At 38.2% G+C, this 17,608-nt stretch overlaps 1 protein-coding gene across 2 annotated transcripts in view; it reads left to right on the top strand.

Moving 5' to 3' along the window:
- Positions 1–477: 477 nt before the first annotated feature.
- slco5a1a (solute carrier organic anion transporter family member 5A1a) overlaps positions 478–17,608 on the top strand; it is a 28,114-nt gene continuing 10,983 nt past the window's right edge. The window contains exons 1-7 of one of the 2 annotated variants that reach the window (XM_073920376.1): positions 478–1,481; positions 4,779–5,234; positions 7,925–8,057; positions 8,133–8,338; positions 10,808–10,972; positions 11,067–11,265; positions 12,956–13,115. In XM_073920376.1, the coding sequence (XP_073776477.1) occupies positions 1,100–1,481; positions 4,779–5,234; positions 7,925–8,057; positions 8,133–8,338; positions 10,808–10,972; positions 11,067–11,265; positions 12,956–13,115 (1,701 nt within the window). In that variant the 5' untranslated portion in view covers positions 478–1,099. 2 annotated transcript variants of the gene reach the window in all.

Raw genomic sequence — 17,608 nt, 5'->3', positions numbered from 1 at the left:
TAATAATAACATGTAAATAAATGTAATATAAAGGTTAATCATTTACTGACTTGGTAGTCTAATAACTAGAATCACTCATTGGTGTTTATAATTATTATTATAAACGTTTTATAAATATGTTTCATGTCTAAAGAATGTCATGTATGAAATCTAAAAACATGAGCATATAATAGGGAACTTTCAAAGTCAATAAAATGCGTATTATTTTGATTTCTAAAATGATTTTGTTTTTTTGACAGTAGGGGGCATTGTTATAGTCATCAAGAAAGATGTTTTTAACACTTGTTTTTAGTGTGATTTTGCATTATAAGATGGTGATTTAAATTCATTTTAGTTATTTGTTTAGAATAAGTTTGGTTTGTGAAGAAAACTATTTGCAATCGATCGAGTTAAATACACAGTGGGGTCGTGCAGTGCAGCCGCAGATTGTGAACCGGAAGTAGAGGTTTATTTACTTGCTCCGCTGCGGTACAGACCGAGTGCGCTTGGAGGCGATGCTGCTTACAGCGATACCGTGAATAACGGACAGTCCGTTCTACCCTTTCCGTCCAAGGACAGCGGTGTTTAATTAGATCACACGGCGAGGATCTGATGCTGTGTCGGAGGCGCAGACAGAGGGAGGCCGTCGATTACCGCTTAACGGCGCTGATGGAATTAATCGGGTTTGTTATTAATCTGGCACCGATAACGGGACAGAATGCGCGTGTGTGAAGCGGCCGAGCGCTGCGGTATCGGCGCAGAGACCCCGGCGGCAGGTCGACCGTCGATTCGGTGCGTTGTTCTGGTGAATATGTGTCGAATTAAAACGAAAATGGTGCTGTGAACAAACAAAGAGCCTGCTGATATTTAGTCATATCTGTTTATGGGTATCTGATAGGGTGTTGTTGTTTTGTTGAAATGCTTGTGTTTCTTTCACGCTTATAAACGGGTCGTGGAGCCGGTGCGGACCCTTATCAGAGGGCGTTAGTTTTCATAGGCCCGTGTTTTCCTCCAGAAGGGAAGCGGACTGTCAGATAAGCCGCGGCTGGTTTATCTTGTGTAGTCTGTTATGTTGGTGTGCCCGTGCGCGTCTGTGTTTTAGCTCTCGCTGCCCGTCAGGATGGCATCCGGTGCCGGTGTGGACGCGGGGGGAGGGGGACTCGCGCCTGTTAAACCGTTCCCGTATTTGTGTGAAGAATCAACTCAGGGTTTAAAGTCTAAAAGCCTCCCGGTGCTCAGCGAAAGCCAGACTCCGGAGCGGGATGCGGATCAGACTCTGCTGCCTGCCCCGCACAGCTCAGCCCGGTGCGGCTCACCTGTCAGAACCGAGTCTCGTGAGCCGGAGGGGGTATTGAGGTTCCGGCTGCCGCGGCTGCCATTGAGGCGCTATGTGGACGGGATCCTGGCGGACTCGCGCTGCTTCTTGTTCTGCATGTGTTACCTCACCTTCATCCAGTCTCTGATGGTGTCCGGGTATCTCAGCAGCGTCATCACCACCATAGGTAAACAAACACACCTGACAACTGGCAGAATTCCCTTCAACATGTCTGTGACTGTCATCTCTTACTAATCTTTCAGCATCATCTCAAAATGCTCTCCTTTCAAAACACATTGCCTTAATCTGCATGTCATTTACATTTTATTCTCAGTAACATTTTAGGAACATTCCAGCCTCATCTTGTCTCATCCCGCTGTTTTCTCTCTAATGTTAGTCTCTTTTTCATCCCATTCCAGCCTGTTTTCTCAATCGTCTTTCTTCTTTTTCTCATCACAATCTGTGATGTTCTTTATCATTTTCCATTCTCATTACTTTCCATATATTTGTCTTTTTGAAAACTGTAAAAAAAATGACAGTCATGACAACAATTTTTTTTACATTTACTTTAACTTATTTTCTTAACTTATCATAATTTCATGATTGTCAGGTTTCAACTATTTTTTTAAGTTATAAATTTTTTTCCCCTTCCAATCCGTATTACCATATTTTAACATGTACATACACATTCCATGTGCCAGATATAACCAAAACTAACAAGCAAACAAATAAACAAACAGTCAAAATACATCAAAATACAATATCACCTCTTTTACTAATCTTGTAAAACATTTCCAAATCCACCACCTTTTAAAAACAACACAAAAGGTCCCCAAAGTTTATAAAAAATTCTGTATTTATTTCTTAATATACAAGTTATTTTTTTATTGACATACCATCTCTTTCAGCCAACGGCCTATATTTGGTGCATGTATACTTTTCCAATTCAAAGAAATAAGCCGTTTCACTTGCAGAACACATATATTCATAAATATATGCCCTGTTTCTTATTAACTTGATCTCTTTGGGATATAAATGAAAAAAAAAATAACTCATTGGTATATTATTAACCTCAAGAATCTTTTCCATCATTTCTTTCTAAAAGTTCTGTATGCCTTTACATTTCCATGAACAGTGATACAGCATTCCTTTAAGGTCACTGCATCTCAAGCAAGTATCTGGAATATTTTCATTATATTTATGCAATAAAACCGGAATTATGTAAATCCTCATCAACCACTTATATTGTAACAGTTTCAGATATGTGTGTATTGTTAGAGATTGAGCTTCCTCAAGTTATAATAAAAAAAAGGGCAGCAATTATTACTCTGTATGTCATGCATTTACACGTTTGACAAACGAAAAATCTACAGCAATGGAAAAAATTATGACACCTAAATATTCTCAGTTCCTCTGGATACTACAATGAAATTAGTTTTTTTCTGTGTGCTACTGATGTTTCTTTTTTCTTTTTCTTTTTTTTCAAATTACACAAAAATATTATTTAGAGCCTGTTTGTTTGTTTTTTTGCACTAACATAGCACATTTGAAAAACAGAAAGTTATATTGTTTATAGTTATAAAGTAATACTTTATATAAATTTTTAAGCAACACAAATGACCCTTTCCAAACCCTGCCCCAGTTGGCTATGTCCTACAAGGTTTTGCTATCAGCCATGGTGCTCCCCTATCAATTTATGCACTCCCCAGGAAAATAGTGAACAAGTAACCCAGGAAAAACTGCATTGCCTACCGATTTCAGAAAGAACAAGCACATTTTCACCATTTTCATGTCAGTCACCAATTTTACTCTTCTGCGATGACTGTCGAATTACATGGCTGAAAGGGCACTGAAAATGAGCCTTTTGATTAGCTGGATCGCCTGTCAGTAAAACTCCCAGTGAAGGGTTTAAAGAATTATACCCACTTATCATTTTCTAAACAATTACTACTCTAAATGGCGATATATTTAGCAGAATTTTAGGAAATGTTAGTGGACCTTTTATAGATCAAAACAAATTTTAACATTTATTTCTGCATGTAAATACTAGGTGGAAAAAGTCTCTAGTTTCATCTCATCTTAATCTCTCACACCTTGTCCTATTTACACCCGATGCGGCACCGCAACACAATAAAAGTACTCTTTTATATGTTAAAAGTAGTTTTTGTCCTAACCATCCATGACAGTGATGTGCAAAATTTCTGTTTTAGAAATTGTTTTTATTTCTGCGACTTTGCAGCAGAACAACAGCATAAACTACTGTGACAAAGATCACCTCGGGTACAGATTATGTGCTTTATTTAGTGTTAAATGCTCCCAATGTGAGTTTAAATATCATTTTACTCGACATTTATTGCCATACTACTGAAAGCAGCAGCAGATAGTTAACCTGATATGTTGAAAATAAAGTAACCAGCAGACTGTTTGAAAATGAAAGTCAGAACTGTGACAAACCAACAATATCAGTCACTTAGTAGCAAATTAATAATGTTAAAGAGGTTTAATGGTAATAATTAGATTAAAAGCTTTCACCATTTTGTTGGGAGTGCAGTGGCTGCTATTTAAATGTTTCTGTCATGTTGTGCCGGATTTGGTTAGGGATGTCCAGATCCGATCACGTGATTGGAAATCGGGGTCATGCGGTTTTAGACTCGATTGGAATCGGATGTTACCTCCCGATCAGGACTCGAATATATATTTATAAACTCTCATTATTTTAAAACGCATCTATAGTTATGCGGTGACACAGAGTTAGACCTCTTTTTTGACTTCACACAGAAAAAGCAAAGCGTCTGGCATGACATCACTTTGTTGCAGAGACGCTATTGGTTAAAGACCGGCAAAGTTGAACACTGAAGCAGCTTGAAGCAGAAATCGCGGGTATGTCAGCGGTCTGGAGGTATTATAAAGTTGATAATGACGACATTGCCATAGCAAACTGAATATGTTATATTTTATGTGAATATGTTAACTTTAGATTGCCTGCCGGGTATTTTAAGTTGAGGTGCTATTTGTTTTTGTATTCGATTTTTATGTTTACTGTTGCACTAAAGTCCAAATGTGAAGAATTAATGTTTTTTATTACTTGATTGTTTAAGCTACCTCACAGAAGTGCTCTGTTTGTAAACAGAGTTGTTGAATGTTAAAATAAAGTTAATTAAATAAAAATAAGGAACATCCTGGATCTGTTTCTTCACTCTTCTTTATTCTTTTTTTATGTATTATAGCAGTATTGAATCGGGTTTTGCTATCGGTAGATACCCAAAATCAAATGACTCGGACTCGAGGGCAGAAAAACTTGATCAGAACATCCCTAGTTTTGGTGCAGACAACTAATTGCTTGTCGCTGGAAATCATGTGTCATACATAAAAATCTTCCCCTCTTCATCACAGTGTCATCTTAATCTTAATCTTAATCTCTTCTCAGTCTCATCGTCTTTTTTACTCCAGCATCTAATCATTCCATATTCCTTGTGTTTTCCAGAGAAGCGCTACAGCCTGCGGAGCTCGGAGTCGGGTCTGCTGGTCAGCTGTTTTGACATCGGCAGCCTCATAGTCGTGGTCTTCATCAGCTATTTCGGTGGGCGGGGTCAAAGGCCACGCTGGCTGGCTGTAGGGGGCGTGTTTATAGCGGTGGGCGCCGCCCTCTTCTCCCTACCTCACTTCATCTCCCCGCCATATCAGCTGGAGGAGCTCAACAGCACAGTAGGAGGAGAAGGGCTCTGTGCCGGTGCCAGTGCCAGTGCCAACGCCAGCGGGCAGGAGAAGCCAACACTGTCCAGATGCCAGCGGGAGCAGGAGGAAAGCGAGCACGCCCTGTATGTGGCGCTGTTTATCTGCGCTCAGATCCTCGTGGGAATGGGATCCACTCCCATTTACACGCTTGGACCAACTTACCTGGACGACAATGTGAAGAAGGAGAACGCTTCCCTGTATCTGGGTGAGTTTCCACACAATTCATTCATGTCCCAACACAAATTGGTTAACTAAATGTGGATTTAACATAAAACAATTAAAAAACCCACAAGAATTGTGTTGTTTGAGTTTAATTTAAATAAGTAGGTTGAATATACGGCAAAATCTTTTTTTGGGTGCAGTGTGGGGCTTGATCTGACTAAAATCAAAATCTCAATAAACTGAGTGTTTTAACTAATAAAGGATAATTTCATTAATTTATTTTATGTTTTTGCCCTCATAGTCCACTGACAGGTTTTGTACAGAATATATGTTCACATATTGCAGAGATTTTTGAATGTAGGGTGCATTGCTTGATTTGAAAATAATTGAAGTAATCACACTATCTACTGTCTGTGATTTTCTTAATTAAACATCAACTCTGAACAACTATTAAAACACTTTACAACATAAATAAAATATTAAAACACACATTGCCTATAACGCCGCTCTCCGCGCTGTCCACCCTCGTTGCCGCTACCAAACCGACCAATCACAAAGCTTGTGCTATGTGTCATCGTGACGTGTATTTACATATTTTTGAGAGGTGCGTGGGTATACGAATGCTGTGCCGAACCGTTCGCGTGCGCTTGGCAGAAGTTTATTTTTAGAGTTATATAATAAATCATTATATAATACGAATAAATCAACCTTAACAGAGTAGGGTCAGGTGACTCTAAACATGGTAGGGAAGGTAATTGAAAAAATTTACCTGGAAAGTTTAGATCGATTTATAGTTTCTCATGGTTGATTTCAATTACTTTTCGATTAATCGCCCAGCCCTAATCTGTGCTGGACTGATTGGTTGGCCTGTCAGTTGGGACATGTGTTATTTGGGTTAAAGACTTTATTTTGGAGAGGCCACAGACTTCTTTTGTCGCCAGGGGTTCAGCTATTATTGGCTGTAATTTTAGTTATTTTGAGGGGGCAATAAAATTACACTGCTATATAAACTTTACACTGACTACTTTTCATTCTGTCAGAGAGTCATTTCTGCAGTGTTGTCCTATTAAAATATATAAATAAATATTTTACGAAATTTGAAGGGTGTACTCGCTTTTGTGATGCACTGTATATTGCAACACCAAAATTATTGTGGTCATGCAGGGTTCAACGCTAAGGTTTTTTCTACTGGGCCGATTGGGCCTGTGGTTAAGATTTTTACTTGCCCTACCAAAGTTTTCACTGGCCCCACCAAAAAAAAAAAGTTAATAGCTATTTCTTAGCCACATATTTTAAATAATGTGGCAAAATATTTTCTGTGAATCTAGAATTTGAACATTTAAAAAATGTTAATAATGTATAATGAGCAAATTTCTAGATTTTATTGAAACAAAAGAGCAGTATAGAAAATGTGCTGGTATTTTATTGCAATTCTAAATTATTTTGATAGAAATGGCTTGCCAAACTGACGACAACTTTTTTTTTTTTTTTGCTTAATTTTGTACCCATGCAATTGTCTGCTTCCAAGACTTTAGAAACATATTTTCTTTAAGCCTCATAGTTTGATGTTGCTTCCATGCCGCCATCTTTTCGCTGTACTAGTTGTTACCAGGTTACGGAAAAAAATAACATGCTCATCGTTACTGGCAGGGGCCAGTGACAATCCTGTTCACTGTCCTGAGCGTCTTTCACGCTGGCCCTGGGCCACTGGGCAGTCCTTATTGTTGAGCCCTGTCTTGTACAAATACTGCACGATAAGTAAATGTATTGGTTATTGTGACAGGCCTAGTGAAGAGCTTAAAAATGTCTAAAGAATTCACAACAGTGGCAACGAATTCCTCCATCACACAGACAAATGGAGATTTACTGTAAGAAGGTATATTATTATGCAGCACACTGATTTTTTTATTTGAAAAATCAGGTATGCTTGAGCATTCATTTTTTTTGATGGTCACATTGTGTGACATCAATCACAGTCTATGTTTTAAACGGTTAGATGCTTTTTTTGTGTGTGTTGAATTCATTATAATCAAACCAAACCTGCGAATTGTAAACACATCTTTAGTTTAAAGCAACACCACAGAAACTGAAGTGCAACAGGAACCTTATCTGACCTGATCTAATGTGAACTGATCCGGATGTTGAGTTCAAAAAGTTGATTTTTGAATTTTTTTTTTTTTTTTCTAGTTCCAGTGAAAAGTACTTTTGGGGATTTACATTGTTTGGCTGTTGTACCCAAAATGTGTAATATATGGCCAATTTTAATCTGAATACTTTAGATTATTTTAATTAGCCATATGCGCATGGCGATAATCTCAACAATCACAAGTGTGTATGTGTATGTGTGTGTGTTGGTGTGAAGGATTTATTAGTAATGTTAACGTATTTACTAAGATGAACAAACAATGAGCAATACATTTATTACAGTATTATTCACCTTTTTAATATAAATTCATCAAATTTAAAGTTGTTTATCATTGGTTTATGTTAACCCATGGCACATTAATGTAACTAACTTTACTCTGGATTTTAATAATGTGTTATGATGATTAATGAATGCTGTACAGGTATTTAGAATTCTTCGTTTGTTTTTAATAAATAACGTTAACCAATGGAACATCACTGTAAAGCGTGACAAAAGTCTGTAATGGCTTTCCACTGATTGATGTATCAAGCAAAGTAGCTTGTTCAGCTCAAGAACATTGATGATCATCTTTTTGTGTGTGTGTTTAGCCATTATGTATGTCATGGGCGCTCTCGGACCTGCTGCTGGGTATCTTCTGGGTGGCATTCTGATCGGATTCTACGTCGATCCTGGTACTGTTGTCAATATTGACCAGGGTGACCCGCGCTTTGTAGGAAACTGGTGAGGAAACACTCATCTCTTGTTTGCTCTTCATCAGTACTCTACAGCGATGTTAAAGCTGTTTATCTTTCTCAGGTGGAGTGGCTTTCTGCTGTGTGCCGTGGCAATGCTGCTGGTCATCTTCCCCATGTTCTCCTTCCCTAAAAAACTGCCACCACGCCAAAAGAAAAGTAAGAGAGGTGTGAAGAAGGGTGCAGGCGACGTCTCCAGCGACGATGAGATGATGAAGGAGAAGAGCCAAGCGGTCTCGTCCTCTATGGGTTTCGGCAAAAATATCAAAGGTAAAAACCTTATGTTGGACTTAAAATTAAAATAAGATAATGTTTTTTGGATGTTAGTATCAGTTTTTTTCAGAGATCTATAAGCTAATGTGCTCCAAAACAGTGACACAATTTGCGTTTAGAAGATATGAACATGTAAAGCTGGTAGTTTGTCACTTCCGCCTAAATGGATCTAAGGTTTTATTCACGTCACCGCATACTTTAGTTTCTCATCAAATCTTTTCATTAATCATATGCTCTCTAGTATCTGACTTTCAAGACGCTTCTCATTTACTTTTCATTTGATGCGCTTGAGCTCAACAATTCTCACTGGCAGAGTGGTGATAAAACTAAACGCAACTGGCTGTTTTATAAAAAGGGGAGGATCTACTCTATGTCCCACTCTCTCTTCGTGTTTCAGTTGAGATTACATTAAATACCGAATAAAAAAATATTTCAAAGTCTTTTAAAAACCTAAATCTAAAATTGAAATTAACATTGTTATTTAGAAAAACATTTATATCAGAATATCAGCATTGTTTCACCAAATATTGATTTCTAACTCTTCTGAAGTTCACACATTGGCAGTTTTACTGTCTAAATTGAAAGTGAAAATGTCTGAAAGTATAGCATCTTTCTGTTATTTTACCTTTATGACAATATTTATATTTTGGATTTGGATATTTGAAACTTGCTTTATTAAAGTCTGTATGAAATCAAAACTTGCAAAGTTTATTTTGTTTGCACACATTGTTTGTCTTAAGGTAAACGATTAATCTGTGCAAGTTAATCAACAGAAAAAGTAATTAAACTTGATCATTTTCGTCCTCTCTGTAATAGGATATATGCACAGGGAGTGTTTTTTTCCCCCACAAACTATGAATGAAGTAAAAATGAAAGTCTCTCTTTGCGTGAACTATTTAATATATCCGCACAATTGTCCAAATGTATGCCCCTTGAGTGTTGTATAACGGACACATGGCCATACAAGTGGATCTAGTGGGCTCAATGGTGTTTTTGCCATAGAATGTAACATAACCTTGCATATGAGCCTCAGACTTGGAGATGTTTACTGTTACTGTCAACGATCTCCCAATAATATCCAGCTGTAAACTCAACCTCCATCAGATCGATGCATTTCAACAGATTTAGGGTGTTTTACTGCATTTTATAATTGTCTGTATATTTTTGAATAGGATATATTTAATAGTACATAATCAGTCAATCCAGTTTAAAGCAGAAGCCGGTCGTCAATCTCCCTGTTGACCTGTGGTTCTCTTTGAACCTGTGTTTGTTTTTTATTTTATATATATATATATATATATATATATATATAAATAAATAAAATTTTAGGTTTATATATAGTTAAATTTAAATAAAATTACATATTTTTTATGAAATACTGATAATAAAAAAATAGAAGGCACAACGTAATATATATATATATATATATATATATATATATATATATATATATATATATATATATATATATATATATATATATATATATATATATATATACACATACACATACATACATACATTCATACATAAACACACACACATATTCAGGGTTTGACGTTAACTTTTTTGATCATCATTAGCCACTGTGGCTGGTAGTTTTCCAACATTACTAGCCACTCGCATTTTTTACTATCCAAAATTTTGCTGTTGGGGAAAAAAATTCATAGATATTTCATAAATTTGACATTGGCATGGTAAAATTTCTTGATTTGAATTGTGTTTTGTTCACATGCCTCTTTAACTTTTTTATTTTTTATTTCCCATGACTTTTTAGGGCTCAACACAAAGCATTTACTTTTTTTTTCTGGCCACACCAAACTAATTATTTCCTTGCCAAACATTTTTAAAAATGCGTCAAAACAAGCTAAATATAGCAATATACATACACTTTTTATTCAACAAACATGTTCTAAAAAACAACAACAACTGACATTTAAAAAAAGTATTCCCATTTATTTAAAACTATACACGGTAGTTTGTCCAGACTAAAGGTCCCAGATCATCAGATAACTATAGACAAATAGAGAGTTAATCTCCAAATAAAGCAATGTTATTGTAAAGGATAATTAAACCATTTTAACAAAAATAAGTGCAAACAAAAGAAAGCAGGTGAAAAACATTAGGCCCAGTAATAATCTGTTCAAAGAATGGTAAAAGCGAAAGCGGCAACAGCTGCTGCATACAAATAATCCAGAGATATTTTGAAAGCAGCAGGACAGTGGGTGCACAAGCTCCGCTTTTTAAAAAAATCTATTTTAAAGAGAAATGATCGCACCAGTTGCGTTTTCCAGGCATGGTTTTGTGCAAGGAAACTTTAGCTTTTAAGCTCTTGCGCACATCTCTCTCTATATATATATATTGCATAAAAATAAAATATCTCAAGATCGTTTTTTTCCGATAATGAGCACATTTTTATGATCCATTTCAGCTGAGATAATTCTGAATTTGTCTGTTTTTTTGCAGATTTGCCAAAAGCAGCCGTGCGCATATTGAGCAACGTGACATTTTTGTTCGTCAGTTTGTCGTATACAGCAGAATGTGCCATCGTCACAGCCTTCATCACTTTCATCCCCAAATTTATTGAATCTCAGTTTGGTGTTCCAGCATCCAGTGCCAGCATTTACACAGGTACAACACACACACACACACACACAGAGAGAGAGTCACAAACGTGCGCTGACCCGATCATAATATTCACCTAATTGTGTGTTTGCATGTGCAGGTCTGATCATCGTACCCAGTGCAGGTGTTGGCATATTTTTAGGTGGTTACATTATTAAGAAACTCAAACTGGGCGCAAGAGAAGCTGCGAAGTTGGCCATGATCTGCAGCGGCGTGTCTTTGCTCTGCTTCTCCACGCTTTTCATCGTCGGCTGCGAAAGCATCAACCTCGGTGGAATCAACATCCCTTACACCACTGGGTATTAGAGAAAATATGTTTATGTGCATATGTTTTAAGTGAATTAGTTATTTAATGCGACTTCATTTACAGCATAAAATTAGAAAATGTATGGTGCTAAATGTTCCGCATTAAATATTATTGTTTAGGTTAAACATGTCAAAGTATTGTTACTTGTAGCAAATTAAATTATGGTTTCTTTTCTCTTTATACATATTTTTTTTTAATTCAGAAAAATGTTACGTTTTTCTGTTCCGTATACTGCCAAATTGAAAGTATTTGTCATGCCACTATCATTTCTGTTTGCTTTTATACTTATTTTTTAAAATGTTTTTTCGGTTCTTTATACTGGGGTTCACACAGGTGCTGGAAATCCTGGATAATTTTTAATATAGTGTTTTCAAAGTTAGAAAAGTGCTTGGATTTTGGACAAAGTGCTTAAATTTGAAATTGCAGGGCTCAAAAATCCGACCGTTTTGGTTGCATATATGCCTGAAATTTTAGCTATGCGAGCTAAAAATATATTTGGGAGCATTTGTGCGAGTGCATAAAATTGTTCTCATAAGGATTTAATTTGTTACATGAATTTTGAAAAGCATTGCACATGAAATATCACGACTGGTCCTTAAAGTTTGGTTCTACACCCAAACACAATCTGACTGTAAGATCATTTTTCAACACTTTAAGTTGAAATGTCATATTGTGTTTTTTTAAAATAGCACAATGGATTTAAATGTGAAAAAGTACATACAGCATATATACAATAATTGTAATTTACCGTGGTTGTTAGGTGCTGGAAAAGCATAAAAATTGCACATTGAAAGTGCATGAAAAGTGCTGGAATTTGAAGTTGAAAAAGGTGTTAGAACCCTGTATACTTATATACTTATATATTATATATATTATGTAAATAAAATGCTGGTTTATAAGCACTGTAAGCTTAAATTAGGGATAACAACATTATAACATAATTAATTTGTCCTCACGCCACAACAATTAGGTATATGCCGAGCTAGTGCTGTTCCCATGCTGATAAACTTCCGGTGACCTGTTATTGTGAACTTTTTTCCATTGTATACGGTTCCTTTTACAGCATTGATGTTGTAATGTTATTAAAATACATTCAGTTAAATAAACTTTGACATTTATTTAGTTGCTCAAGCGTAAAACGGGAGAAAAAGCCGTTTACTCGCACGCGCCCGTCAGAATCAGCAGGCTAGCGCAGAAGCTCCGTTGAATATACTGGGGTAAAATAAATGCTCATATTATAAAGACACAGAGGTGGAAAATGTAATTTGATGCAGTGCTTCTTGTACAATCTGAGGCCCACTTTAAATCGGACATCACTCAGCTAGTGGGGATCGCTGATTTTTAAAGAAAACAGACCTTAAACGCACCGGTTTTTGCATTGGCATTCAGTTCGCCGGAAGCGCTTAACCCAGGTTACTGTCAAATTAAAAGTCCTATTAGCATGCTTCGTCATATACCCTATTTTTTACAACATGACCGTATTTTAATTGATTGTCTTAATTCTTTTCTTTTTATAATATTGTTTTTCATTTTAAGATAGTATTTTTAATATTAAAAATGTTATTTAAATATTATTTATAAAGACTTTTATTGTTTTACAATTTTGTTTGTATTTTTAGTTTTAGTGTAGGAATGCACATGAATGTATCTGATGTGAATGATGTTTGGTGTTTGTATTGCAGGCCCACACTGACTCTGTCTCACCGGAACCTGACGGGAAGTTGTAATGTGAACTGTGGCTGTAAGATTCATGAATACGCACCCGTCTGCGGCTCTGACGGCATCACATACTTCAACCCCTGTCTAGCTGGATGCAGCAACATCGCCAACCACACCTCAGGAGTGAGTCCTTTCCCATCTGTCCAAAAAAAAAAAACAGGGTTGAAACTACTGATTGCACTTTATTATTTGGAATAAAGTTTTTTTTATCTTAAATCACTTTGTAATACAAGTCACAGCACATTTATTCAACTTAATGTAATGCAAGCCAAAAAATGTGAAAAGAAACATGGTATTTGAGTCTTTGTCGGCACATTTCACACTTTTCAAATACAATTGTTCGACATGTGAAATAAATGTCATTTATAGTGAATCACTAAAATTTCGGTTTGTTTTTGAATAGTATATTGTCAGATTCAAAGGATTTGTTGTGGTTCCACCAAATCAAATGCTTGTTTATAATATTTGCAAACTTTTACATTTTAATTTAGTGCTACCAGTAGCCTTTTTTCTTAAATAAATTACATAATGTGTAAGACTTTTCATCAACAATGCACATTTTACCTATTTTCAAGACAAAAAATACTATAAAAATAAATCTTATTCATCACGCCAAAACAAAGAGCATACGCCACAGGAAAGGACACTAAGTGCTGGAGACTATGTGAGTCTCAAGAACCTAATCGCTGGCACATTTTTTGGGAATGCACAGTAATAAAACTATTTTCTATAGAAGTACATGGAGTAATAGAACTCATACTTAATATTACACCACCCTTTCAACTCATGGTTATTTATTTCTGCTCTGATATCAAAATTAGTAAATCTTGATATTGATATTTTAATAGACGCAGCCAAAAAAGCAGTTACTTCTGTTGTAAAAAAATAAATGAGTGAAAAGAAGAGAGAACCCAGTCCAGGAGACTCGAAACAAGCAGAATTCCTTTATTGAGACGTGTTGGTTAATCTGCAGTCATACAACGTCTTTAAGATGTCCATGTGTCTGCAAGAGCCTTCTAGAGGTCCACAGTCTGCAAGTTCTTTCACAAGTCTCTCACAAGTCTCACACAAGTCTGATTTAAGACAAAGATTTCATGTCTATATTGTGTTCTTAGGAGGAGGGGATTTGGCTAAACAAAGCATGCAAATTAAGAGTTGTGGTCGGCAGGGTAAACTGCTTTTTCAGGTCTAATCTCATCATGTTCTGGAGACAGAAACCGCCTGACCATTTGATCGAAAAGAGAAAACAATAGACACCCCATGCTGTGAAACTGATAATTGCATCACTTTGGCTTAGCCTGTAGTCAGCAAGGCAAAGGTTAAATGACCCTCCTAGCTGGCATGTCAATGAAATAATATAATTAAAAAACCTAAGAATATAACTTTTCAGTTATACGTAGATTATTGTCCATTTGGAATTAGATGATAGAAATTTATATTTCCACACTTCCTAAATCCCCAACAACCCAAGAATGGCTAGAAATAGTATATAATGTTTATGTGATGGGAAAAAATTACATTCTTCCTTTGACTTCAAAATAATGGATTTCAAGAGTTCACACTTAGCTGATGATTGATTATAAGCAAGTTTGGCATGCTGTCCCGGGAGAGAGCCCTGAGCTCGAAGGTTCTTGAGCCCTGGGCTCCCTCCCGTTTGGAGGAAGAGAGGGGAGCCTCGAGCTCAGGTAGATCTCGACAACTCCCCTTTTTATAATAGCTAAAGATTAAGATTGAAGGCTATTAAAAGATATGCTGCATTATTAGATTACCTGTATTGAAATTTAGATTTAACGATTAACTTGTTGTACATGTTTTTGGAATGTGGGAGGAAACCGGAGAACCCGGGGAAAACCCACGCAAGCACGGGAAGAACATGCAAACTACACACAGAAACGACCACCGGCCTGTTAAGGAACTAGAACCGGTGACGTTCTTGCTGTGAGGCGACAGTGCTAGTCACTGAGCCACCGTGCTGCCCTATGGAGGGAAAGGTGAAAAGGTAGGGGTGGAAGGGGGGATTCTTCAAATCGAAGATGACTGTAGTGAGAAAACCCTGGCTCTTTATAGTGGTTAGGAATGGCCTGATTGGTGGATCAAGCATGCTAATGCAGGACCAGCCATGTTCAATCATAATCACGTGCTCCTCTCGAAATTAGTTTATGAATAAACTTCACTTCAAGAGTTCACACTTAGCTGATGATTGATTATAAGCAAGTTTGGCATGCTGTCCCGGGAGAGAGCCCTGAGCTCGAAGGTTCTTGAGCCCTGGGCTCCCTCCCGTTTGGAGGAAGAGAGGGGAGCCTCGAGCTCAGGTAGATCTCGACAACTCCCCAAAATGCTCCGCTCGGGACAGCAGCCGCGTATTTGAAGAACCCCCCAAAAGGCACAGGAGATTAATGCCATATCCGGCTGCTGAAAAGTGATACAGAAATAGCTTGGAGGAGCAACAGAGACTGGTGTGGGTGTAAAAATTAACTGAAAGTGCTTATGTATGACTATGTGTGCTCCCGGGTTCTGTTAATTGTAAGGACCAGCGGGAGAGTGAGTGGGGTAAGTGTAAAGGTTTAAAACATATGTGGTGAGTTTCGTAAAGGTTTAGTATAGTAGTGATGGAAAATAAAGCTGTAAGGTTCTGCGGAGCTGTAGCTGCAGATGAGAAGCGGTTAACTGATTAACCGCTTTGGCAGTTCAATGGGGAGTGTGTCAGTAGTGGTATGGATAAATGGTAGTGTGCGTGAGCTCCGGTGGAGCGACACTGCTGCAGCAGTGGTGCAGGGGGGATGAAGCTCGGCTGAGCGTCTCTGCGACTGCAGAGGTGCGATGGTAGTCAGTACTAAGGGGAAGAATACGCTTCTGCAGCAGCGTTTTAACTGCTTTAGCAGTGCTGGGAGTGACAGAAGTGGTATAAGTGTAATGGAAGTGTGCATGAGCTCCAGCAGAGCGTCACTGCTGCAGCAGTGGTGCAGGGGATGTAAATGATGCTCGGCTGAGCGTCTCTGCTGCTGCAGAGGTGCAATGGAAGTCAGTATCTGGAAGGTAAATACGCCTCCGCAGGGACGTTTAACTGCTTTAGCAGTGCTGGAGAGTGTATCGGTATTGGGTTGCTAAATGAAAGTGTATATGCGCTCGCTGAGCGTCACTGCTGCGGCAGTGATGTGGAGGGGAGTGATGCTCGGCTGAGCGTCTCTGCGACTGCAGAGGTGCGGTGGTAGTCAGTCCTAAGGGGAAGAATACGCTTCTGCAGCAGCGTTTTAACTGCTTTAGCAGTGCTGGGAGTGACAGAAGTGGTATAAGTGTAATGGAAGTGTGCATGAGCTCCAGCAGAGCGTCACTGCTGCAGCAGTGGTGCAGGGGATGTAAATGATGCTCGGCTGAGCGTCTCTGCTGCTGCAGAGGTGCAATGGAAGTCAGTATCTGGAAGGTAAATACGCCTTCGCAGAGACGTTTAACTGCTTTGGCAGTGCTGGAGAGTGTATCAATAGTGGATTGCTAAGTGGAAGTGTATATGCGCTCGCTAAGCGTCACTGCTGCGGCAGTGATGTAGAGGGGAGTGATGCTCGGCTGAGCGTCTCTGCGGCTGCAGAGGTGCGGTGAAAGTCAGTTTCTAAAGGGAAGTGCGCTTTGGAGAGCTGATTAACAGCTGTGTAGCAGATAGGAATCAGGCACAGTAGACCAACTCTGTGGCTGCAGGGGTGCATAGGTATTCAGAGTCTGGTGCATTATATGTGTGAAAGCAATACATGTTCCCGCTAAGCCTTTACAGCTGTATTATAGCGGGGAGTGTGGTGATGGAAAATAAATTGATACTACAATGCAATGTAATTAAGTGGAGCTGCTGTAAAGGTGTGATGGTGGTCAGTATGTAAGCAATACGAGTTCCCGCTAAGCCTTTATGGCTGTATTGTTGCGGGGAGTGTGGTGATGGAGAATAAATTGATGCTACAATGCAATGTAATTAAGTGGAGCTGCTGTAGAGGTGTAATTGTAGTCAGTATGGAAGCAATACGAGTTCCCGCTACGCCTTTACAGCTGTATTATTGCGGCGGAGTGTGATAATGGTTAAATTTTTTGAAAAGTGTACATGTGAGCTTTTAAAGAGCTTCACTGCTGTGGCAGTGGGAGCTTGGGGCTACCCCTGTGGGAGTCCGAGCTGCGGAGAATGAGTGCAAGTGAAATTAAAAAATTATGAAGAGAAAGAGAAGGGAAGTTTAATAAAATAAAAAGGAAAGTTTAGTAAAAATGAGTCCTATGCAACTAAGACAGAAAGTAGGAAGAACAGACAGAGTCGTGCTGCTTGGAAACTAGGTTGAAGTCTGCAACCGAGAATCAGCTGGGCTTCTCTGAGGAAATATTGGCTGAGGCAAATTGAGGATTTAGAGGTGTTAGAGGACCAATGACAGAGTTTATATCTGTTGTTGGAAGACTGTTCAGGCAGGGCGTCACTGCTGCAGCATTGGTGCAGGGGAAAAAATAATCTCAGCAGAGCTTCTCTGCAGTTACAGAAGTGCAATAAAATCAGTGGTGCAGAGAATTAAGGCTAAACAGCCGTCTCTGCAGTTGCAGCTCAGGCAAAGCTTAACTGTTGCAGCAGTGGTGCAGAGGGAGAATAAGGCTCG

The sequence above is a fragment of the Danio rerio genome, chromosome 2, assembly GCF_049306965.1.
Source record: "Danio rerio strain Tuebingen ecotype United States chromosome 2, GRCz12tu, whole genome shotgun sequence".
In the NCBI taxonomy this organism is placed as follows: Eukaryota; Metazoa; Chordata; class Actinopteri; order Cypriniformes; family Danionidae; genus Danio; species Danio rerio.
The sequence above is the reverse complement of the archived record's forward strand: the minus strand, read 5'-3'. Positions and strand labels throughout refer to the sequence as shown.